Source organism: Emydura macquarii, unplaced genomic scaffold, assembly GCF_026122565.2.
Source record: "Emydura macquarii macquarii isolate MOO-44397 ecotype Brisbane River unplaced genomic scaffold, CSIRO-AGI_Emac_v2 contig_2676, whole genome shotgun sequence".
Taxonomy (NCBI): Eukaryota; Metazoa; Chordata; order Testudines; family Chelidae; genus Emydura; species Emydura macquarii.
Window position 1 is genome coordinate 25,876,440 of NW_027132813.1, and position 25,862 is coordinate 25,902,301.

Genomic DNA, 25,862 nt, shown 5'->3' on the forward strand with positions numbered 1-25,862 from the left:
ACACCAAAAGGTCTTTTGTATACCTCATTTCCTAATGCAGTCTTCAGTGACTTCATTTTTTAATAAAAACTGGATTTTGCAAAACTTGAGTATTTCAGTAAAACTACAGGCAATATATTATTGTTATTGTTGAAGGCATGGCATTTTAACAGCTCATCTTTATTATACTTACCGGTACCAGCAATGTTTATATAAAGAGTTGATAAAATAAAATATTTTGTTTTTATTATAGCTCTAAAAGATGAAATTGACTGGTCTCCTTCAAGACATGTTAAAAAATAAACTAAAATATGCAAATTATATCAAGATTTAGAAGTGCCCAGTCATTTCATTCTTGTAATACAGCTACAAACCAGGGTGAAATCCTGGCCTCACTGAAGTCAATGGAAAAATTCCCATTGATCTCAGTGTGGTCAGGATTTAACCCAAGATCTCTCTATGTGCAATTCTGAAATTACTGTATTTGGCTTTGGAAATGGAAGGCCAGCATTTCAAAGCGTGTAAGCAAAAATACATGCCCAGTTGCAGTAATTGCACATGCAAATAACTAACTGGATGTGTAACTATTTAGCGCACAACCTAAGCAGTACTGCACATGAGTGATAGTAGCTGTGCACAGAAGTTAAACATTCAATTGCATATACATTTTAGTACGCACAATTACTCTCATACTTTGCTTACTGTCCAACTCTCCTTGTCTGAAATTATATTATGCTAGTTTCACATGACAAGTAGGAGAAAAAAAGGAAATGAGGGAGAGAAATGGTCAAAACAAACAAAATAAATAAATAAATAAACCCCTTCCTCTGCTCCCCAGCCCCTCCTTCAGTGATACTTCATAAATTATATACCCTACAGGCTTTAAATGCAAAGGGAGCCAAATCCTGCAGTTCCACCACATCAGCTTTCTATCCTTCCTCCAAACCCACATGTTCTGCAACAGCTGAGCTACTAAGAAGCTGATTTGAGAGATTTAGAAGAGCTCCCAAAGCTGCTTTTGAAGTACTATACGCAAGCTAGGCTCCTCTGAAGGGCCAATGAACACACTGGCTTCTCTTAAGAATAAAAAAAAATTTTAAAAAAGGTTCTGGATTACAATGTGATTGACAGTGCTTTGACGTATGCACACTGAAGGCAACAGTACTGCTGAACTGGAGAAAGGGAGAAAGGGCAGCCAGGTGGAAGAGCAAGATAAAAGTCCATCTTCCGTGAAAGACACACCGTCAAGAAGATCAAAACTGGGGGACAGCCACTCAGACCCCACGCTCAGCTTATTTGGAAATGTTTAAATTGTGACAGCTATGTGGCTAACAGAATCAAATATTCTGAATATAATGTTTACTATCATTCAAATTAAAATTATTCCACCTGTTATTTGTTTTAACTTTATTACTGGTGCCACCTTAGTTCTCTATACAAGCTCACTGAAACAGAGAGCATCTTTTCACTATGTGTGCACTACGTATAATGGAGCCCTGAATCCCAATTAGGACCTGCAAATGCTAGTGCAACATAAATTAATAGTGATTGTGATATAAATAGTACTTTAATTATGCTAAATTTTATTTCAGGGATCTCTTACACTGGCAATCTACAAGTTTATATTTCACTAGATGTTTTACAACTGGTTTTGTCAAAAATATAGATTATTCATTTAATCATATTACAATTCTTGAAACTTGAGAAAAATCTGTCTCCATATATAGTTATTAGAGAAATCTGCCTACTTGGTATTTTGGGTTGAAAAACGTTCTTACAAATTCCTATTTTTAAAACACTCCATAACAGTAGCTCCAGAAAGCTCAGCCCAAGAAACTGATGGGGCTAAATATTTCAGAAGTTCTCTCTACATTCCCACTCTACTAACAAAACAAAACAAAAGTAGCAAAACACAAAGAAATAAAAACAAAACACAATAAGAAAAAGATCCACAAAACCAGTCATAAAATAAAAAAATTAGTCTTGCTGCATGAACTTTAACAACAGATATTTGCATTCTGTAGCACAAAGAATTGAAAAAACCATGATAAATGACAATTCAAACAAATGACAATTTCTTCCAACAGAGAATAAAGCACTTATGTTTCCGTAACTGGCTTTCAAATTTTATCTAAATGAATGACAATAAAATTTCACAATATGACTTTTTTCCACACATGTAATTGTCTTCCACGCTAACCAGACTATACAAAGTCCCTGGTTTGTGGCTACAGGCAACAAAAAGGACGTTCGAGCTTTTGCAGCCTTGTATGAGCTTTCCATTAAAAAACGTAAACAGGACCCCTGGAGTGCCTTTTGAAATAAAATGAAATTAATTATTGGTTCTCATCACAAATTCATACCAGGCTGGAAAACAAAGAACAAATGGAGTTAAATGACAATATAATTTCCTAGAAAAAATGCATTTATTGAAGATTTCTGTCAGATCTCTCTTCAATCTATGGATTTGACAAAAAAAACCCAAAACATTAACACAGAGAAGATGATGAAAATCCAAAGAGGGAAAAGCAATTCTTTTTTGGAAAACTTAGAACTTTCTTGTAATGCATCCATCTTAACATTTCAATGGAGGAACAAAAATGGTTGCTTTTTACTTTCAATGCAAATGCTTAATCCAAGATTAAAATCATCCCAAAGGATTTTTTTTAAGTTAAATAACAGTGGGTACAGGACCAAGAGGACTCATTCTATATTTCCTGGAGTGAAACCAAGAAGCTCTGATCTCTAGTAAGAGGAAGATAGGCATTCCAATGGCCCAGCCAAGCAATCAGCAACCTACAGCAGTGAAACACAGGGGTTACGGGAGCCAGGTCCTCAGCTGTGGTTGGAACTACTTGGGTTGGCAAGACTTGGTGACTGCTATGGAGGCAACACACTTATCTCCAAGGAGAGGGAGTGTGTTGAATGATACTCTAGTGAACTTCTCCAACTGACCCAGGAGTGGGTGTTTACATACTCCAAATGGAACCAAGGCCATTTCTCTATGGCCAGAAGCATGGGCCAAGCCTGATGCAGTAACAGTAAAATATGGAGAGGACTGCAGAGGAACTACCTTAAAAACACATTTAAAAGCACCTACTGAAATTAAAATGTGCTGAAGAGGAAAACAAAACATCTAGCAAAGGGAGCAATCTTACCAATACACAACATCCAATGGTGCAAAGTACTTTTTCATAATTAAGTCAGCAAAGTAAGCTTCTGTCTCCCTGCAGGCAGTCCCATTGCCAATCACAACAGAGCTGCAGCTTTAAATGACAGAAAGGACAAACATTCAGTTTTTCCTACATAGTTAGGGATGCGAAGTAATTTTATTTTATGTAATAAGTAAAAGCTGCACTCAGCAAGAACATGCTGCCATATTCCACACATAGAAAGATCTCAGAACTCTGTAGACATCAGCACCTCAGCCTGAACCAGGCTGATCAGCCAAGAGTTAAATTGCATCTCTCTCTCTCTCTCTCTCTCACACACACACACACACACACACACACACACACACACACACACACACACACACACACACACACACACACACACACACACACACACACACACACAGAGAGAGAGAGAGAGAGACAGACAGGGATATTATAAAAATGTGTCTTGCTGCAGTAGCTACAAGAAATCAAGAATTCCATCCCCTTAGTTGCAGGTACAACAGCAAAGCAACTTTTAAGTGCCTGCAGTAGTAAGACTTTTTAAGGATGTGAGGTGTGTATGGGGAGGGAGAGACTGATTATCTGAAGGTTTATTTGAGTGCATTGTGATGCTGTGAGTGTGAGAGAGATAATTTTCACATATCTGTTACCAGAAGTGAACAGCAATCCTAACTATAGGAAACTCAAGGGCTGTAATATATCATCCATGACTCTCCTTGGCTGTCTTCAGCTTAAATCATTTTACTGGACAAGCTGGGAAATGTTTCCCCACACAAAATGGCTTCTATTCAATTAAACAGACGCTCTAATAAAAAGAAAACTCATTTTGGAAGCTCATTCAGAGAAATAACACTGGATGGAACTTCCTCCAAAATAGTATAGTAAGGGCTAGAACTATCATTAATCCCATGCTATCAACAAGTACGCCTGGGTGTTTAACATCATCATACCAATCTCTAGTGGACAACGACCCAACTCCCAAAACTATCCCAAAGTTTAATACAAGTGGCTGCTCATAAAAGCTTCCAAATTAGACTAGCCTAAGAATGAGAATGAGAATTAGACTAGCCTAAGAATGCACACTAAGAATGAGATGAATTGGGTACCCTTTTGCAAATACATTTCCAAAGCATCTAATTTATAAGCCAATTATATTCATTCCTTGATTTCATAAGCATCTAATAAATAAAGACATGATTTTAAAAACATGAATATAAACTAAGCAAAATTCAGCCCTCAGCCATGAAAGCAGAAATTCCACTAAATTCACTGGGCGTCCAACTTGTATATCCAAGGGCCAATTTTGATACAATGTCGATATTTATCATACTTATATTTTAATGAAAGCTTCATCATCATACTTGTAATGCAAAAGAAGTCTCCTTATCTTCTCAGCTTCACGGAATCCTTGCCCAGAATGCAAGTAGACCACATCAGTATGGAGTATCTGATCTAGAATGGAGAAGGCAAAGCCGGTCAGTTAGAAAAAGAAAAATTCAAATGGTATTTCCTGCTGAACTAGCTAAGTGATGTGCCAATTCACAAGAAAATCATTTTAATAACTGCTCGCCATTTTTTTATATACCGTGTACGACTTGGTTCACTGCCAGAGTGAAATGAGTTGATGGACTTTGCCTAGCTGCTAGTAAACATGTCCACATAACAAACCACCAGCAATCAATCAGCATTACTGCTTGTAAAAACAATGAGAGTTATGTAGTACCTTAAAGACTAACAAATTTCTGTGGGCATAAGCTTTCGTGGGCTGCAACCCATGAAAACTTATGCCCACAGAAATTTGTTAGTCTTTAAAGTGCTACAGGACTCTCGTTGTTTTTGCTGTATACAGACTAACACGGCTACCGCTCTGGAACTTATCACTGCTTGTGTATTTTGTGATTAGAAAAAATGGTTCCCTGAAACAGGAAGGGTTTATTCCCACAGTCTATACATCTTAAACATCTGCTTAGAGACAGGTGTGATCTAGTGGTCTACAGAGCACGGATCCGTCAGCCAGAATGCCTAAATTCTAATTCCAGCTCCAACAGCAACTCCTTCTGTTGGCTTTGGCAAGTCACTACACCTCCCTGCAAAACAGGGATAATATTAAGGGATAGATTAACCACATACCCTTGCATTTGTGAATACGGGCCCCACATTGTTACCATGGACATCAGTTTCCACTGCAAAACTCAGAGTTGTCTACTACAGCACACATCCAGAGACTGAGGACTTGTATAGACAAGTGGGGTAATGTGCTGTATGGGGATGTGATTTCGAAAGCACACTAATTGGTCTGTGTAGACCCTGTTGGTGTGCTTCATCGTAGTGTTGTTTGAAACAGTAGTAAGTTAAAGCACACTAAGGAATCTATAGTGGGCACCAGCAGGGTCTACACAGACCAATTCATGTGCAACACATCAGCATGCTCTAGAAATCACATCTCCGTAGAGCACATTACCCCTCCAGAGAGACAAATCCTACACTATTAATTATTTGAATTCTGCTTCTCTCACCCAGATTAGGAAGAGCTAGTAGAACAAGAATCACAGTGATTTACTCTTCCTAGCTCAGCAACAGACTGCAGAGTTCTTGAATTCCTCCTCCATCTCACCAGCCCCCATCTGCTCTGTGCTCTGCAGTATGGGGTGGAAGACTAGTTAGTGCCAAGGGCACTGCACTAGGACTCAAGAGACATGGGTTCAATTCCAGATTTGGCCACAAAATTTCTGTGTGATCTTAAGCAAGTCACTTAGTAACAAGTGCCTCATCTGTAAAATATGATTAATATTTTCCTATCTCACCAGGATAAATCCATCAGTAATTTTTCAAGTAACATATTGGTGGATCTGTGCTCCTTTAGTTTTAATCAACCCTTGCACATAACACTTAGGCTATGTCTACACTGACGGCAGCAAAGTTGCCACCGTCAAATCGACTTATCTGGATCGACTGAGCGGTCATCGAAGACCCACTCAGTCAATCCAGAAGTCGATGTTATTAATTCACCCCCGGAAGAGGCGTAGCACTGCGTCGACGGGAACGCAGTTCCTATCGGCGTAGTGCAGTGAAGACAGCGCGCAGAAGAGAAGCTCAGAAGTCGACAGGAGTTACGCAAGTTCTTTGCGTACTTTGCGTAACTCCCGTCGACTGCTACCGAATCGCAGAGGTAAGTGTAGACCAAGCCTTAGTTACGTCTTTCACAGAAGTCTTACGAGAACAGTAAATATTTGTAAAGCACTTAAAAGATAAAAACATAAAAAACAATGTATTCTTATTTCGGCAACTGACCTACCCTTTTTCAAAAACAATGAAAAGTATCCATAATGTTTTGGTTTTATGTTATAACCAAGTTTTCTGCATATTTTCATTTTCATTTGGCAACTACGGGCCCAAAATGAGGATTTCAAAACTATTTGACACTTGGTTAAGCAACACAACCAGCTTGGCACTGGTCAAACGTCTCCACCCTTTAGGCAGAATTTCTGCAAAGGCCGTCCTAGGTAAGGAGTCACTACTATTCATCACCAAGCTAAACAGTTAAGTTATCTAAGAGACATGCATATAAAATGGACGTCCCAATTAAGCATGCCTTTTTTAAAGTTAGTTATACTTCACTGTACTTAAATATAGCAGTCTTATTTGAATATACAATATGTGCAAATCTATTCCCTGTACTATGTGCTGTGAAATACATTAAACTAAAGAGAATGATGAACTGGGTACAATGGGAGGCAACCAGCAATTCAGGAATCTTTATACAGAGCATTTAGGAAACGTAAGCCTCAGTGCTTAATTTGTAAATAAAGAGGTGCTGGGGTTCAAGCAATTTTTTTTACTTTCATAACTGACAGGGCAAGCCCAGAGGTGCCAAGGCTATGAACTGCCAAGCCTAGAGGTGCTGGGGCTCAACCCTTGCAAGTCCTGGCACAAATTAAGCAATGGTAAGCCTGTAACTCTTAAAAAAATCAGATAACTAATAAGCAAACTCACTGAGATATAAAACAACACGAAGGGAATAAATCTGAAGGCATTGTAAAAGACAATAGATTATTTGAGCCTTGACTTTTGGCAATATGGGGTTAATTCAACACCAAAGCCAGAACTACACCCCCAAAACAACAAAAATCCAGCAAAAAAAATTGGAAAATGTATTGTAATTTCCATTTTCAGAAAAATCCATGCAGAAAAGAAAAATGAAAATCATGCCTGTGAAGAACAGGATACATGTTTTTAAATTAAGTGTCACCAGCTTGCAAAAAAGGCCAATTTGCTGTGACCCATAATTGGCTTTTTTAAACAAACACTGTAAAATACATATAAATCCACAAGTCTTACGAGGCGATTTCTCTAACTTCCTGTTTGATTATCATAAAATGCAGTGTACTTTACTTTTTATCCAAGTCACTGGTGGTGTGGCTCAATGTTTTATTGAGCTGAAGAGCTGACAAAATACTCGTACAGTTTCCTGATGCACAAGTTATGACCATCAAGGAGCTACAGAAGTTGGCAGGGAAGTTTTTTGCTTGTTTGTTTTGGGGTTTGGTTTTTTTTTTTTTTTTTTTTTTTTTTTTTTTAAAGAAAGATACATACTGTAGTGTCAGTTTGACATGTTGAGGAGAGAGATAGGTTCTTTCCTATCTTTGACCATAGAAAATCTGTCTGTCCCACCAGTTTTAATATATTTCAACTGTTGAATATGCGGAGGGAGTGGGGAAAGGAAGACTAAATAAACCATAAAAAGATAGATTTTATGTGGAAATATTTTCTGTCCTTTAACAGAGAAACACTAACATTACAAAGCAATAGGACAAAGGGTAAAATTTTATTAAGTGTAAGTGTCCTAGAAGCCTAAATCCCATTGACTTTCAGTGAGTCTTAGGCTCCTAACAGATTAAGTGACCTTTGAAAATGGAACTTAGACACTTTAGACCTATGACTTCATATGAATCAAACACAAAATATTATAGATACTCTTCTCCAAGCAATAAGGAACCCTGTATGAAGGCCAGAATAATCAGGAACTGATTGAGTAGTTAGCAAATGAAAGAAAAACATTACGAACAACTTTCAATAACTACAGGGGTGGACAAGTACCTACATGACAAAACACATGCCATAGCACCTGATAGCTCTTTTTTGAAGTCTCAGCAGAGAAGTCAAGGACATGATGGGAGGAGAAACTGACAAACCTTTTCACACCCTTAAAGGGGTAAACTTCCATACCAAATTAAGGCGTATTGGGGAGATTTGCACTGTGGTTGCCTAAAAGCTTCATCTGTTCACCAGAGAACTTCAGATCTCCAGAGCTGCTGAGTCTCGCACCTTCCTTAAGTACCAGTTTACTTTAAAATATGCAATATTAAAGAAAAACAAGCAGAGAAGAAATCTATTTCCAAGTGTCTAAACAAGTTATTTGTGAAAAATAACCAAATTATGAAGCAAGTATTCAAATTTAAGCTGTAATACACTGAGGGTATGATTTCCAACTGCCTTGTTTAATTATTCATAACTGTGTCACCAGAGAGCAAAACTGTTTATTCCCACTTTGCACAGGTGAAAATGACTAGACAAGGGAATGGAGACTCAGGCTCATAGCGTTTAATCCCACGCTACCAAAGGAATTTGCAGGGTAAGAAACATGCAAACATGAAAAACTAAATTGTCTTTCAGACAGAAAATAGATACCATGCATAAGTATACTGTATTATAACTAGCATTTACTATAATTCAGTAAATTTCTAAAGTTAAACAGTGTTTTAAAAGCTGATGGAAAATTTGGAATTTAAACTTACTGGTTGGTGAAATGATTGCCAGCTTACAGCCATGTTTGTACCCAGGATCAACTCCCATCAAAGTACGTCCTCTCACAGGGCTCGTCAGAAGTAACTGTCGAAGATTTCTTCCAAACATCATTATAGATTCTTTCTCTGCATCAGATGTTAACTTTGATCTGAGAAGGTAGAAAGCAAAAAGGTTTTCTTTTCCTGATTAGTTTTCAGACACATTTTTCAGTTGCTTCAAAGTACATGCTTTTTGAAGCATTTTCAATTATTTCTTCATTACCATCCACTATTGCACTATAGATCACCTTGGCACATTTATTTTAACAGGAATAGTATATGAAAAATTGGTTGCAGTCCTAAGAAAGTAGCATCAGTAACTGGTTTGCAATTGCAGTTATCCATAAATTATGTAAAGACCCTTTTCTGCCTTATATTCACACATCCACTATTAAATTTTTGACTAGACAGCAGTCTCCACTCAAAGCTGAGTTTCTACTTGCAGAGGAACAGTATTCTGGTCTTTATCAATCTGGCCTTGAGAAACACCTACAATGAATTCAGCTTCTAATGTAAGCCTGCAGAGACTGGAATAATTTCCTAGTTACTGAGAAAATTACTACCCAGCAGAAATGGTTTAAGCAACTAAGCAGGAAATGGACTAGATAGTCATTTCTATTTGTAACTGCTAAATTACTATGATCCACTAGACAGCCAAGTCTTGTTTATGAGTTACAGTATTTCACAACTGTATTTGAAATTGGTGACTTGATAAACTAGTTCAAATGCAAAATAACAACAGTGCAGTTGATACGTTTCTGCATTTGCTTACTTGGATGTAGGCAAAGCAGAAACTCATAGGTACAAAACATTTTCTATTTTTCTCTCTTCTATGATCTTTGACAGGAAAAAGAAATATGCCACTGAGCACTAAAGAATGAGTTCCATGATTTTAGCATCATGCATTAAAAATATTCTTGTTTATCTGAGACAAATGTCTATTTTTCCTAGGTGTAAGTATGCCAAGTATGTGCCTTGTATGTCAACAACAGCCAAGAAGAGAATGACTGATAACAATCTGTCGTCAGTTGTTTACGCTTCTTACAGAATAAAAAAGTTTATTAAACAAAATTTATTCTTTAGTATTCAGTGGCTTCTTCTCTTTTCATGTGCACACATACATACACCACCTGGATAATGTGATCAGTTATTAGGATAATTAAGGAAGTATGATGGGCCATACAGTAACTAGCATTGTAAGCGCGCATATAACTATGAGCATCCACACTTTTTTCCCCATGAATGTGTGTCTTTTGGGTCAGTCAAAAGGGAACCCTTTTCTGCACATAACCGTACCATTGAAACAACTACGATTACTATATATCGAAACTAAAGAAAGTAATTCCTTATAGTTTTTTCTATACAATCAAATATGTAAAAATTCTCATCTACAAAATCAATTAATTTTGTGCATTGGACAGCATTTTATGACTGTTCAGTTCCATTGCTTCCCTAAAGATTTAGTCCATTCTGAGTTTGTGAGCGTCTTTATATAGAGCAACTATGAAGAGAAAAGACATTTTAAAAAGATAAGAAAATAATAGGACTGTAAAACCACAGCTACTGGTACCAGACTCATGGACATATGTAGAACGTGAAACTACTTTTAACTCTGATTTCTGAAAAGCAGACTAGATTTCAAGTGAGTGATGTCCCTTCAACACTCAGACCCTGTCTACACTTACCTCCGGGATTTGGCGGCAGTCGATGGGAGTTACACAAGCTGCGCAAAAAACTTGCGTAACTCCCGACGATTTCTCTGGTCCTCTTCTGTGCGCCGTCTACACTGCACTGCGCCGATGGGAACCACATTCCCATCGACGCAGCGATATGCCACTTGTGAAGGTGGTCTTCATCTGTTGATTTCTGGATCGACTGAGTGGGTCTTTACTGACCGCTCAGTCGATCCACAGAAATCGATCTGACGGCGGTGACTTTGCCGCCGTCAGTGTAGCCGTAGCCTCAGAAAGACATAACTACCCATATGTTTCCCTTCATTTCTATGAAAAAGTATCCTTGGTGCAAAAGAAAATCCCTCTGGAATTGTTTCTGTATGAAGTACACAAAATTAGCACAGACATTATCTAAGGGAGATTATGAAAAGTATACAACATTGACATGCATTCCCCAGGCTACTCTACCAATTCAAAGGTACGCCACATAACAGACTGTGCTCTGGTCTCCACTGAATGGAAGAAGGTAGCAGAATGACTGCGCTGTAGCAGCTGCCATAGAGCCCAACCGCAGAAAAATCCTCCATCCTGGTGTGTGGGGTGAAGACTGGAGAATCTGCACAAAGAAAGATCATCCGGCCCTGGCTTTCCTCTATTTCAAGAAAGTAGGTTCTGTATCACCCACAGGATATACACCCCTCATATGCAGCAGAATATACCAGTTCTACTACCAAGGAGATCTGTGCAGGAACTGGATTTGCCCCTAACCATGTTATTAGTTTTGTACAGATTATGGAAACATGTTTAAAGTTGGCTTGGATTTACAGAAACTTTTATAGGAACAGGAAATAGTACAGTGTGAAGAATATAACATATGCCCTTTCTATTACTTAATATCCTATATTTTTAATTTCAAATATACACCTTTCTTTTTCTCTCTACCTGCTTCTCATGCAGCACTTGTACCAGTGATATGACACACCATCCCAAGTGCTGGCCTTCAATTTTAAATTTTGGATAATCATTTAATCCTTTATGAAACTGTCCCAGGTAGCGTGACATTTATTTCCCCTTTATTTTCTCAGCACACCACTGTGTGTGTGTGCATCGAATATGATAAAATGCCTACCTTTGTGTTTTTCTAATTTCTGATAATTCTCATTAATAAGGTTGGGGGATGAGGAAGGGGTTTCCCTCTTAAATGATTTAACAAATCATTATTTCAAATTTACTACGATGATTATAGTAACAATATATAAGAATATGGATACTCCTTTAATTTACTTCTGCATTTGAATTCAGTTGCATTCAGTCATCAGATTGCCAACAGAAGTATTTTAATAAGGACAATTATCTTAATCTTGGCCTACTGACATCTATATTCACAACTGGAAGATTAGGGTTCTAAAGTTTGAACTCCATTTCCAAACTCCAGCTTCCATGTGCAAAGCGTGAGCAATATTTTCTTTGAGACCTTCAGATGTGAAATGAGATGCATAGAAAAGAAGTGTCTATGAATAACAGTGACGGGAAGAGCTCCAACGCTTTTTGAGAGAATATGGAAAATTAGGAAAGGATTATACATTTAAAAAAAATATTTCTTCACCTCATCACTTGGGTTGAATCCCTATGAAATTATTCCATGCAGGACTGCAACAAAATAAAATGTATTCTGAAGTGCCAAAAGCATTGCTGGATGTTATTATACCAAGTCTGAGCAATCATGACATTTGACAGAAAGGAAAGTAGAAGACAGGAAATGAAACAATAAAAGTAATTGTCTTGCTGGCAAGTTCTCGCCTTCTTCTCATCACTAGAGGCAAAAATTTTAATACATTCTTGGAAACCTGCTGCTGCAACGCTTATTAATAAAAAAAGTTGGAGATGTTAACACTAAAAGGAGGTTTTTAAAATACTTTAGCAGTCTTGTGCAAGACTCCAAAGCAAAACTTCTGGTGGGAAGAGAGAGAGGATAAAAAAGGAGAGAAGTTAAGTGGTCCCAAATGTGAGAAACTGATGGGTCACTGTCTTGAGCCAGGAATAGTACTGGCAGGTGCTCTATGTTCTTCCCCACAGAAGTTCTGTTTCAGCACTCAGCCCATAACATTCCAGTTCCAGGCCATTCCTAATCGGAAACTGCCTATCACTCCAAGTTACCCCAAAAAGCAAGATACGGACAAACTTCCACTCATGAACAAACTGAAAGCATCATACTTATTTCACTTATGACTGAACTCCAGACTTAACTTGATCCAGAGTTTGTTTGTATATTTGTTTGTTTTAAAAAGCAAAACAAAAAATTGCACTAATCCACTGTTGCAGCAAACTCACACGTTATACACAGGTGATAAAGATTTCATTGAAGGTTTGGTGAAAAAAAGTGTATTCTTGTATCTACACCACGCTACTTCAACACCATTAAATATATTCCACATCACTGCAAAAGTAGCCATGACTGCATGTGACTGAGCAGAGCTAAATGAAGCTAGCTGTTGCTGCAAGCAGTTTTAATGCACACCTAATCCCTATTTACCAAACAGCTACTTCTGAATAGTTAACACAGAATATAACATTCATTAGACCATGTAAAAAAACACATGAAGACCAAAAAAAAAAAAAAAGGAATGTTCAAGTAATTGCTTTAAAAATGAATGGACAGAACCAGGTCATTAATGAATATTATTCCAAGATAAACTATAACCAAGTTTTTCAAGAATATCCCTTAAATAATTGGATGTTGACCTTTTCCATTGTAAGAATCTTGTTAAAAGCAACCAGACATGGTTTTTCCACTAAAGCATGGAGGGTTTTTTTGTTTGTTTCTTTAATCAGATTTCAAGTTCTGTCACTCTCCTACTTTGCTGACTGGTCATCTCACTGTTAAGTGGATTCCCATCGCTAAAGCCTGGTGAAATTCAGAAGAACAGGCCTCAGATCAGATGGCTCATTTTTATCTATCTAGGTCCTCATAAAACCTTCATACCGTTCATTCCTCCTGCACAGGAATAAAGAAAAACTAAAGTATGCCTCAGATTTTTGATTAAGTTATATGAGTAATTGCCCAGAACCACACACACTGTCATCTCTCTCCCTCTCTCTAACAGAAAAGAGCAGAGCCATTTAAAGATTGGCATAGTCTAGACAGGGTTCATGTGAGTCAATCGTATCAAAGACTGCTGACACATCTCAAAGAATAAGCACAGAGTCCTGACCTTTACCTTCTTACTAGGAGAAGATCAATGTATATATGCAATTCAGATTCCATGCCACAAGCCAGTACAAAACCAGACTGAAAGGATCAAAGATGTCTAAGGTTATCTCACTATAGCTTCCTCAATTATCTTTCCCAAGATTAGGGATGGGAAGATAATTGACAATAGGGGCACTGCCATGCAATGACTTTCAGAAAGGGCTGAACAACCACTGAGGGTGTTTGCTTGTTACCCTCTACGCTGGCAGCAGGTGCTTTTCCTTTTGGGCAAGGGTTATATGGGTGCTGGTGACTCACTGAGGCAGGTGGCTCATTATCCCACCGAAAAATAAGGATGGTGAGACTGAGTCTAAAGTGTGGGTTGAACAGAGATAGGAACACTAGAGCCACGCCTGGGGAAAAGGCTTGATTTAAGGACTTTTATTGTATTATTAGCTTAGAGTCATAGAGTTTAAGGCCAGAAGGGCCCACCAGATCATCTAGTCCGACCTTCTCTATATCACAGGCCACCAGCTTGTTAATAAAGCTCCAGGAAAGGGGCAAATTCTGACTCTAGAGAGTGAACTTTGTTTTAGAGCAGGTTGCAAACAGCAACTGCTCTCACATATTTGAAGGAAGCTGGCATCTGGCTTCCCCACAAGATGATGTTCACAGTTGTGATCAACAACAGTCAAATAAACCTTTCCACTTTATTTTAATAGCTAAGAGGATGCAGGACCTCTTAGCTATTAAAATAAAGTGGAAAGATCTATTTATTATAGCTACATGTTTATTTATTATATCTTGTATAATATACAAGTATATTTATTATAGCTACAAGTTTATAGCTTCCTCAGCACCGAAATGAGGTAGCAGACCAGTTACTGCATTTTTCCCATCCAAAGATCTATCATGAAAGTGGCCAGTCAAACGAATTGGAGCAATTTTGGTCTGCAAAGTAACCGGCAATTGCCCATAAAACAACTCAAAGATACATAGAAGCAGGAGCACTGCTAAGCAGATATTTTCCAGAGGGACATTGCTCTCTAGTTACATGAGGCCTAAATTTTCAAAATGTGACTATTGGTTCTGGATAGCCAACTTGACACACTTCAAGGGGCCTGATCTAAAAATCAAAATGTGTTTGACTGTTTCAGGAGATGCACCCAAAAAATTAAAGACACACAAAAATAGTTACTTTTGAAAAAGTAGGCCGTAACTAATAAGAGTTGGAAAGTCTATCCAGAGAGCGTGCTTTATAGCTGTTTTTGCAACTCATAAAGTGGATTTTTCACATCAATATTATTCTTAACCCAATGTATTAACTGTAAAAGTAATGGAATATTTATGGTAGTTTCCACAACTAGCCAAAATTTTTGTCATATATTTTGTATAAGGGGTGTATTTATTGTAACAATCTTAACTCAAAGTTAAATTTGAGGGAGGTTAAAGGGAAAGTGGGGAAGAGGAATGGGCCACAAAAGCGTCTATAAGCCTGGGTGATTCTAGTATCAGACCAAAACCAAAAAACACATCACAAAACATAGTCAGCTCAGATGAGAGTTTAATTGCAGCAAGTTGACCTTTACAACTGGATCTAGTGTCATCTCAACCTCATCCCTGCCTATACCTTCCATCTCTAAGAAGAAAAGGGGCATATTTCCCCACTCTCTCAAAAGCCGTAAGTGCTCTAGGGAGTTGTGGGAGGGAGAGAGACAGACAAATGGGATCTACTACAACTGTAAATGTGGCCAGTTATGCTTTCAGGGGAATCCCCACCTCAGCTCATGATCAGGGGATATGTGAAATTTTGTCATACCAGGCTGCAGTTACCAAGCACATTCACAAGGTGGCTTTTAAAGCTTTACATGTATTGCTTTACAAACTTTAAGGGCTAACTTTGCCTTCACACACCCATACATAAGCTTTCAATTTACTATAATGCGAGTCCAAGTGGGTATCTGAGACTACAACTTGCCCCTAAATAACCAAGCCTCATAAGAAACCCTTTGAGTACTATTAATCCAATTTTACAAATGAGGAAACACAGAAGAAAAGTGATTCACCCAAGGTCACAGAGTAAATCAGTGCCAAAGTTGGGAACAGATCCCAGAAGTCCCAACTCTCTGGCCTGGTCTACATTGGGGATGTGTCCTGGTTACAGTTACAGGTGGCCAGCATAGATGCTACAGTGATACGACCCCAAAGAACACATGGGGAAAGGCAAGATATGATTTGATTTGCACCAGTGCAACTTATCCTGATTCCAAGCAAGGGGGAGCTGTATCAATGGGTAAAAATCCAGGCCAGACAAGGCTCCAGTCACACATCAGAGTCTGTAACTAGGAATGACACAAATTAAGCCCAACATGGCAGCCTAATTAAGACGTGATCTGATTTGGATATTTAAGTCAATCACACTGAAGCCTGCTTATGTAGTTAACTTCCACCCTTCAATTGCAAAATAGACTTAAATGTTACTAAATTCTGAATTTTATTTTTACTTCCTTTTTATTTAATTTCCTTTTTATTTAAACAGTATTATATATCTTGCATGCGACACTTCATCTCATGACACAGCTATTACAATGTCATTGAAAATGAGACTATTTTCCAGAGCCATCACAATACCTATAGTGCAGTATTAAACCAACATTATGACTATTATATTTATCGTGTAGTGAAGATGACAAATATATGGGCCACTTCCAGCCAGAGCAATTACTTTGTCAGTTTCTTTCAGACAGGTAAGAGAAATGAAGTAAGAACAATGTCAGTGACAGCATCACTGCAATGGCAATCGTGCAATGGAAATAACAGATGTCTAGGACAATCTCAGTGACAAAGGTTTCCTGTTAAGATGAGGATAATGATGTGTTTATAGTATTCTAATATAAACGCTAAACTGTATTTGTTAGGTAAAAATATTATGAAAAGTACAGCAAACATATGAAATAGCTTTTTCCTCTCGAAGTTTAGTTATTGACCATTTTAAATGCTTTTCTCAAATAAAATTGCTAGAAATAATGTGAAACGTCAATTAAAAAAAAATGAATATTACAGAATATTTAAAAAATCTGATAGATACACTTTATTTTGCCATGCACTAAGTATTATTAACAATGTAATGCAGGTCAAAATTTTTCTTTCTACACAGACCACTTGTTTACTTAGACTAACCTGGATGGGGCTGAAAACTGCATCTTGAGAACTGAGATTGATAATTCACCACTTTTTGATTATTTCAGGCTAAATTGATCATTATTAATTTTACTTAGCTGAATGATACATACTAAATCCTATGTGGCAACAGGTTTTGTGAAAACAAACAGTCATGTAGTATTTACCTGAATTCTCGACAGAGGAGAGGATAAATAAGACGTTTATATGAATCTTCCACTGAATTATGCAATATCTTCATTAACTCTGGTTTTGCATAGCGTTTTGGTCTCCATCTGTACAAAAAAAAACCAAAGAGCAGCATTAAATAATTCTACCACACGGAATCACCAAAATGTAGAGCGGGAATGGGCCTCAAGAGATCATTTAGTCCATCCTGCCCGCAATGAGGCAGAATAAGGATAGCTAAACCATCCCTGATGGGGATTGTCTAATCTGTTCTTAAAAACCTCCAATGACAGGTATTCAAAAACTTCTTTTTTCCAGTGAATCACTATTCTTATAGTTAGAAAGTTTTCCTAAAATTCCTTGCTGCAAACTAAGCTGATTATTTCTTGCCCTATCCTCAATATGGAAGATCCCTTGGAGATAAGAAAGAAGAAGCTTCAGCAGTTAGAGAGAGAAAAAATAAAGACCAAAACAATACTCTAATATGTATTGCTTCAGTATAATGTTCTATAAATGCTGGTACTACCGCACCAATGTTACTGTAAAATTATATCTTCAATAGGGAATTGAAGAGGGCACTGTAATCTGGCCAGCCTTTTACTGTCAGAAAAGGTGAGGGTACTATGGGTTTTCAGGGAACTGGTATTTCAGACCGTCTTCATTTTAAAGAAAAGACTACAAAAATAAATTAAAACTTCCCTTCCACTTGGACTGAAAAGAAAAAAGAACCCAGTCAAACTTCATCCCAAATGTATGAATAAATCAGTTTTACATTTCCATTATATGTGCCTCATTTCCAATTCCCCAATGCCACAAATGTGACAAAGCATTTCCTGTGGAGGCCACTACTGAGCTATGGATGTGAATAGAGAGCAGCTAGATAAGGAAGGCAACAGAGGTCAAATAAAAGCTGAAGTACTGAACTAAAGACAGCTAACGGTAAACAAATTCAAAATTGAGTTGAAACATTTTCTTAACATCTCTCTGAGTGAAAACAGTCTATTTGTTTTGGAACAGCTAAAGAACAAACTTGTATCCAGTATATGCATTTTCTCTTTGTTCTATTAATGATATGCTTAAATTATAAAGCAAATTCCAGAGACCAGAAAAATCTCATTCAAAAATAATATCCCAGCATTTTGTAAACCATGTTCATCTTGCACATTGTCTACTCTGACACAACTGTGTGGATAGACAAGGCCTTGCTAAGATTTGTTAGAAGACATCAGCCCAAATCACAGAAGTCAGATCCAAATTTCAAGCCTCCCCAAAATTCAAGTGTGATCAGATCCAAGGTTTCGATTCTCACCACGCTATTTTCTGGGCAACATTATTAGCGAGAACCCATGCAATTACCAGATACAAGAGAATTGCAGTTGTCCACAGCAGGGGGTAAGAGGGACAACTGCAGGGTTTATTATATTCTAGCCTAGCTAAACATTACCAATATTTTCATTAGAACCACCTGGTTTTTTTTAAAGCTCACACCATTCCAAACCTTTAATTTTTAGAATAATTTTTTCCAGGCTTGCTCTCTATTCCAAGGATTTCTGGAAACATTTGGATACATTTCAGAAAGTTGTTTTTAACAACAGGACAGAGTTGTGGCCATTTGAAAACCTGTCCAGGTATGTGCGCAGTTTAAATTATGCTAAATTTTAAAAGATTCAGAGTATTAATCTTGACTGGGCTGCACTTACACGCAAAACTAGTTTAGAACTATCCAGATTTCTAAACTGCTCTGAAACAGCGCAGACACCTTTTCAGTTTTTTAAGGAATTATCTCCTGAAATGGATTCTCTTCTTATGTATGTATATTTGAGAAGTGGTATGTAATCATCTAATTAAACACTACCTTGATGCATACACACAAGGGGAGAGAGAGAAGATCACATGAGCTTTACCATTTCATGAATTTTGAGTGCTTACCCATATGACCTTAATATTGTACTAACAGTTTTTGCCAACGATTTTATTATACTTCGTTGCAGAGAGGTTCTTTTTTTATATACACATAAAAAGGGGCACAAGGTTTCCTTCACACTCATTGCTATCCAATTATATAATCAGAAATTTATACAGGTGGTAAAACTGACTAAATGATGGCAGATAATAATACATTTGTACAGCAGACATTAGGCTCTCTCTCTCTTTAAAGCTGATTAGTAGAACTCTTATCCACAAATAGCTCATCACAGCAGATATTTTTGACTGCATGCCCAGGTATGACTAATAAAGTGATTTTGTGATATTCAGTGAGAAGTCCTATAAATACCACAGAACAAAATTCTAAAATTCGTCATGAAACTAAAAACATCCAGAAGATGTATTCAATAAACAGCCTGTGAATAAACACCATGTTTCTTAACCCATACATATATTCCATTACTGGTTGTGGGGGGAAACAGGGGGGGGGGACGGAACACAGACAAAGCTTAACACCAGAATGGAGCTAAAGCACATCTAGATATCTCTTGAAAGATCATGTGAACCTAATCAATCTCCACTCAGCACAGTAGTTTTTCTGCATTATTTAGTGAAGAATTAATACATTTCTAACATACTTTAAGTGTTGCAACAGTCAGGAAAGTGCTATGAAAATAGCATATTCTGTATGTTCCTATTTACTCTATGGACTAAGGAAAATACATCTGCACTCCTGTTATGCCTGCATAGCAAATACAGCTATGGCAGTGAGCTGGATTCTATTTGGTTACACTCATCAACAGAATTATTAAAGTTCAATTAAGGAAACTTCATTACCAGTGACGGTGACTGATCCAAAAAGAATGCAGCTTGTCTTTTAGACCCTAAGTCAAAAAGACAGCATTGTAATCTATTTTCCCATAAACTGAGCTAATTATACATGGAAGGTGGAAGTCACCCACAAGAACAAGTATTTAACGCACGATCACTCTGGCTTTATGTGGGTTTTGAGAATTTCATCCTGACAGATGGAAAAAAATCCACCCTCCACTCAAGCCAAGTGATTCTATTTTTACAGAGTAACATCTGAGAATGTAATCACACTTTGGAGCAAATCCATCCTCCTTCTCAGTGATCAGTGTGGTCCTGTTGTGTAAGGGGGATTGGATGCAGAGTCAGGGGGTACTGCATGGGGTTGGATCTCAAGATAGGTTAAACCAGCCATTTTCTAGAATTTGATCCCAACCACAAAGACAGTTCTGGGGTGGGTGCTCATCCCAATGAGTTTCACTATAATTTTCAGTATTTTATGTATTTTTTTAAATTAATTTCCAACCCTTCTGAATTACACCACATCAGTGGTTATGGAGTCTTCAAAGAGGCCTATGTCACCCTCCAATTCCCCTTTTCACCTCAATGGCATGTTAACGCTGAAGACTGCCAGAGAAAAACAAATTAAAGATTAGCATATTACTACTAATTTAAAAGTTGGACGATAGCATAGTCTTGTGGTACGGGCACTTTCTAGACTCTGGATATTTGGTTTCTAGTCTTGGTTCTGAGACCAGCTTCCCTGAGACCTTAGACATGTAGCTCAATCTCTCCGTGCTTTAGTTCCCATTCTGTAAAATTTCATCACTTCCCAAACTCAGAGGGGTGTCAGGATGTTCCCTCCATAAGTAATTGGAAGGAACTCAGATAATGCAATGATGAGAAACAAGTGAACAAGTAGGTAATTGTGCATATCAGGGACTTGAGTTTCTCTTCAAATGTCAGGAGGCACAAGAATAAGAAAAAAAGCCTTGGGATTTGCAGTGACTCACCTCAGAATGACAGTACAGTAAAACCCCTATTGTACAAAATGATTGGGTATCCAGGAGTTTGTAAAATCAACATCTCAACACTACAGTAGGTATGATGCATGAGTTGCGGTATGGTGCACGTCATTGTTCTCTTCTTGTCCTTCAAACCACTGCAAAGCAATTTCCAGTGCACTAAAGGCATCAGAATGTAATATGTTCTTCATTGTTCAGAATGTTCTTCATTACTTTCATTTTTATTATGTGATTTTTTTATTTGTTTTCTATAAGGAAAAATCACTCATAAGACTGATGTTAATAAAATCAAGGTTCTATTGTATACTGTATGACAGTCTCCTGCACATGTGTCAGCAAGATGATAAAAAGTTGAAGAATCATTTAAAATCAGTCTCCAAAGATATACAGTATTTAAAGTATCGATTTAAAGCACAGGGCAAGAAATGAGAGAAATACTTATGCGAACTGCTGATGAGTTTCAGTCTGGAAGTGTGACTGTACATGAACCGACTGATAATAGAGCAAAAAAATCTTTTGTAATAATGTCATCAGAGAGGACTACCTCCAATTCTCCAATTTATAGACATCAATTTATATGAGATGGAGAGAGGTAGCAGAGGGAATACTGACTGGGCTGCAAACCACAGGAGTAGACTTGGTGCATTGTATATATACTACCACAGAGCAGAGAGGACCTAGGTTTGGTCTAATGTGGTAAGCTCCATGGTATTCCATTTGTACATGAAATGAATGAGGTACTAAAATGAACCTGTCAAATTCTGATTTTGTGGTTCCAGGGAGTGTATTTATGCTCATCCTCCTGTTCAGACCTACTGTGCCAACATCATCAGAGTAACTTGACCGGTACACAAGGCTGAAGAAGTCTAGCCAAGGGTGGAGCAGAAACCATATTCAATAACACCAGGAAACTCTTCTAGTGATCAAATGTGCACGCGTAGATCCAGTGGGAAAGTGTAGAAACTAGCACAGATTTTCATGCACTAAGATATAATGGAATTGTCTTCTATGGGTTTTGTTGTTGTTGTTGTTTGAGAGAAAATAATTTGGCTCCTAATTAGAAAAATGTAAGAAAGACCATAAAGACCTTCTTGAATGGAAGGTTCAATTTCTGAGGTCTTTATTCCTCTTAGCCCTGGAAGACTCACAAAAATATAACAACTAAAAATATCTGAATTTTCATTTTAAACTGTCATTCCTGTACCAGCACAATCTGTTCTACTGGCAGTGACTCACGCTGGTGCTGAATTCTGTTGTAGATGCAACTTTTTAAGACTGTTACAGATATTTCCTGCCTACACTGTAGACAATACTATGCTAGGAGAAAGTTTGGTTTGTAGCATATATAAGAACTAAAATGAATTTTTAACTATGATCAAGAATCATGACATAGCTCTGAAAAGTCCAAGGACCTTACCATTAAGAAACACTGTACTACCAGAGCAAACAACTTTTAATCACTTATTCACTTTCTGCAGTGTATAATTTAAATTGCATATCGTAGTATTTTACCCACTTTATGTATTCAGCCAATAGCAAGTTCTTTCTTCCTGTCTGTGCACTATTTCACATTAATTAAATTTTACACATTAAGATTAGGATTTCCAAGGATCCTTCACAATTGGCATTGGGTGCCTAAGACCCTTTGAATCCTTGGAAAACCCAAGTCTTAGACATTTTTTGTATGCAAGCAAAATGAACAAACAAGATCAGGAGATTATTATTTTGCAAAGCAGATAGTTGGGCTCTAGTTGACATTGAAGGGAAGGGAGCTGGGAAGGGGCGGCACCAAGACCTAGAAATAGTGATGCACAGGAGAAAAAAATACTATAACCAGGACTTAGAGCACTTCTTTCACCACAGATTCTCAGCGCATTTGGCAAACATTAAACAAGACTTACAATAGACAAGTTAATTTGAGAAAGTAACATGCCTGAAGTCATACAGAGACTCAGTAAGAAATGGAAACAGAACCTGAGTTCTGATTCCCAGTTCTCTGCTTTAACCACTAGCCTACATAAACAATACACAGTCAGTTGCCAGGACATCTGTGATGGGAGCTTTGGGAAAACAAATCGTATTTAGGTTTTTAAGTAATTAAAAATATTTTTAAGAAACAATATCAATAAATGAAATTCCTGAAAGTATACAGAATGCAATCCAAAGTATCAAACTGTATACTGACTTTGAAGTAGTTTCACTTTCTTTTTCTTTTTTTTTTTTAAAGTTTAATTTTCATTAGAAATAAGAAAATTCTTTCCTATTTTTGGCACAAGTTTTGAATGAATGAAGATAGACTTTTTTAGATAGTATAATCAATACATATCAATGTAACATAAGAAAAGCCATAGTGCATCTGATAAATGGTCAATCTAAACCTGTATAGTGTCTTCTGACAGGGCTGGGCCAGATGCTTCAGAGCTTCAAAATATACTAATATATGATCCTAAATGTTCCTCTACCACATGTCCCTGTATACAGTGCATACTGTAAAAAATTCAAAATGCATTAACAAAGTATACCTTCAAATATTTTAGAATTTGAGGTGCTTAGAGAATGCTGCCAGAATTCTCAAGACACAGCCAAACACATCCTCCTCCTCAAAATAATAAGTCTGCAGTAGGTAGAAATACAGAATGAGAGCTAGCTAGCACAAATTTAATAAGTTAAACATTTGTTTAAACTATTTTCTTAATGTAACAAGACGTGAAGTGCATTTTAATATGTAGCTGTTTATAGAAAAATATAAGTTATATAAGAATATATATATATATACACACACACACACAGACCTTTCATTGACACACCACCTACAGAATTCATTCTTCACCCCGTCAGGAATGTTGACCTTCACTGTCAGGATCTTCAGATTTTCCCCTCGGTTAATGGCCAGAATCTGAGTGCAAACATAAATGGCAGAGACAGATGACACACAAAATACCCAAAAGATAAACTTATCAAGTCAACATTTGTATACACATTTGCTTGACATTCTGGAGCAAGTCATGCTGGCTGTAGAGTAAATCAGTTCACAAAGTATTGGTTTGTATACATAACATCCAAAATTTAATTTAGATAAAATCACGCAATAGCAGAACACAGTATATTGTTTCCGACGAGTAAACAATTCCAATATCATTTTGAGAATCCAGTTTCTCTTTTACACACACACACACACACACACGTCTGCATACATACATATATAGAGAGAGAGACAGACAGACAGACAATACATTTTTATATATATATATATATATATATATATTTTTTTTTTTAAACAGGAAGTTACCTCAGTGGATTAATCAGTGAATTAACAACTGGCTGTTGCCCTTGTACAACCCCAGTTCAAACTCTCACTAAACAAAATGGAAAGTGATTCAAATCAAAACAGGAGACTACAGAAGAGACAGAGCTACATTTATGCTCCTGGTTTCCTTATGTGTACTGACAGCAATGCAAATTAAAACCAGTCAGAGTGTAGCAGAATGTGTGACAAGGAAGGTAATCAGTTTAATTTGTAAAAGTTGAACTTTTCATTACTCACCCCTAGGAAAGCTCATAAACAGATTAAATTTTCAAATTAATATTACTATATATACCAGCCTTTAAATCACTGCACATATTGAAGACACACTAAATGCGCTCACAAAAGAAAGAATCTGGGCACAAATACAGACTTACACTCATGAACTAGGTGCAGGTCTGGAAAGAAAAAAATCTATTTGAATACACATTCTGGGTTTTTTATGGGCATCTGTGACTAACATGCAAAACTGGAATCACAATACTGAATTGTAATTACTGAAAGTTTGTCCCTATGAACCTAAGCTAAACCCCATTTAAGTCAATGGGAATCTTTCTAAATGGATCAAGCCTTATATTTGTATCTTTTAGGCAATATAATCTCAGAATAAAGGACTTAATAAATGTAAAGCATGTAATTTGCATGCAACTGCATAGACGAGAACACTGGTTTTTATACTTTAGTTTTATTTCCCTATTTTCCACTAAGTTAAATTCCACCACCACATATTCCTTAAATGTTAGAAGTGTAGATACCATTAAAAAAAAAAGCTGTTAAAAGTTGACATTCCTGTATTGCTGCACATGTTGCTGTATGTTACGGGCCCTAAGCACTGTCACAACAGAGCATTCTGTGTCAATCATGAACTTTAATTCAATCACTAGCTAACTCAGACATGTCACATATGTTAAATACACTGGTTTAAAATGACTCCAGGACATAGTACCAATTTATATTCCTCAGCTTTACTGTGCTTGTGACATACCAGGCCTGACATATCATTGAACAACAAAGCTAATAATAAAAATTGCATGTGAAATATCATAGCATCGGGTACCTTGACTGCCAAAGCAAATGTTTTCATGCAGAGATTAGAAAGACACGTTTTTAATAAATCAAATTCTTTCATGTTTATTCCAATTTTATAAAAGAAGAGACAAAGTTAAATGTCACATTAAAGTGAAATCAAAATGATGTTCAAGACAAACAGCAAATCTGATACAGAATTATAGTGTCACCATTCACAACATTATTAAGGGTCAAATTTTCATTAAAACACTTTATTTACAAGGGCTTATAACTAGGCAGCAAAAATGCTCTGAGTTGTAATTTAGAAAAAAGTTTTCTCTCATTAGCAAATGTTTTTTTTTTTTTACCAACTTTATAATTTAATACTCAATTTAACCTATTCAGAAAAAAAATATGTACATTGAAAAGGGTCTCGGTTAAATATGTCCAGCCCAAGCCCAGAAGTCTACCCAGCAATGAAACAGTCCTGCAGCCTGAGCCCTGTAAGCCCAAGTCAGCTGGCACAGGTCAGCCACAGGTGTCTAGTTGCTGTGTAGACACACCTTAAGAAAAAGGT

The 25,862-nt window shown here is 37.1% G+C and overlaps 1 protein-coding gene across 2 annotated transcripts in view; it reads right to left on the reverse strand.

Moving 5' to 3' along the window:
• Window positions 1-25,862, reverse strand: part of SRBD1 (S1 RNA binding domain 1) — a 212,456-nt gene that overhangs the window by 134,991 nt on the left and 51,603 nt on the right. For both annotated transcript variants that reach the window (XM_067565079.1, XM_067565080.1), the window contains 5 exons: window positions 23,766-23,869; window positions 17,212-17,319; window positions 8,954-9,111; window positions 4,520-4,610; window positions 3,138-3,245 (listed from right to left, as the gene is read on the reverse strand). In XM_067565079.1, coding sequence (XP_067421180.1) covers window positions 3,138-3,245; window positions 4,520-4,610; window positions 8,954-9,111; window positions 17,212-17,319; window positions 23,766-23,869 — 569 coding nt within the window. The remainder of the gene's footprint in view (window positions 1-3,137; window positions 3,246-4,519; window positions 4,611-8,953; window positions 9,112-17,211; window positions 17,320-23,765; window positions 23,870-25,862) is intronic.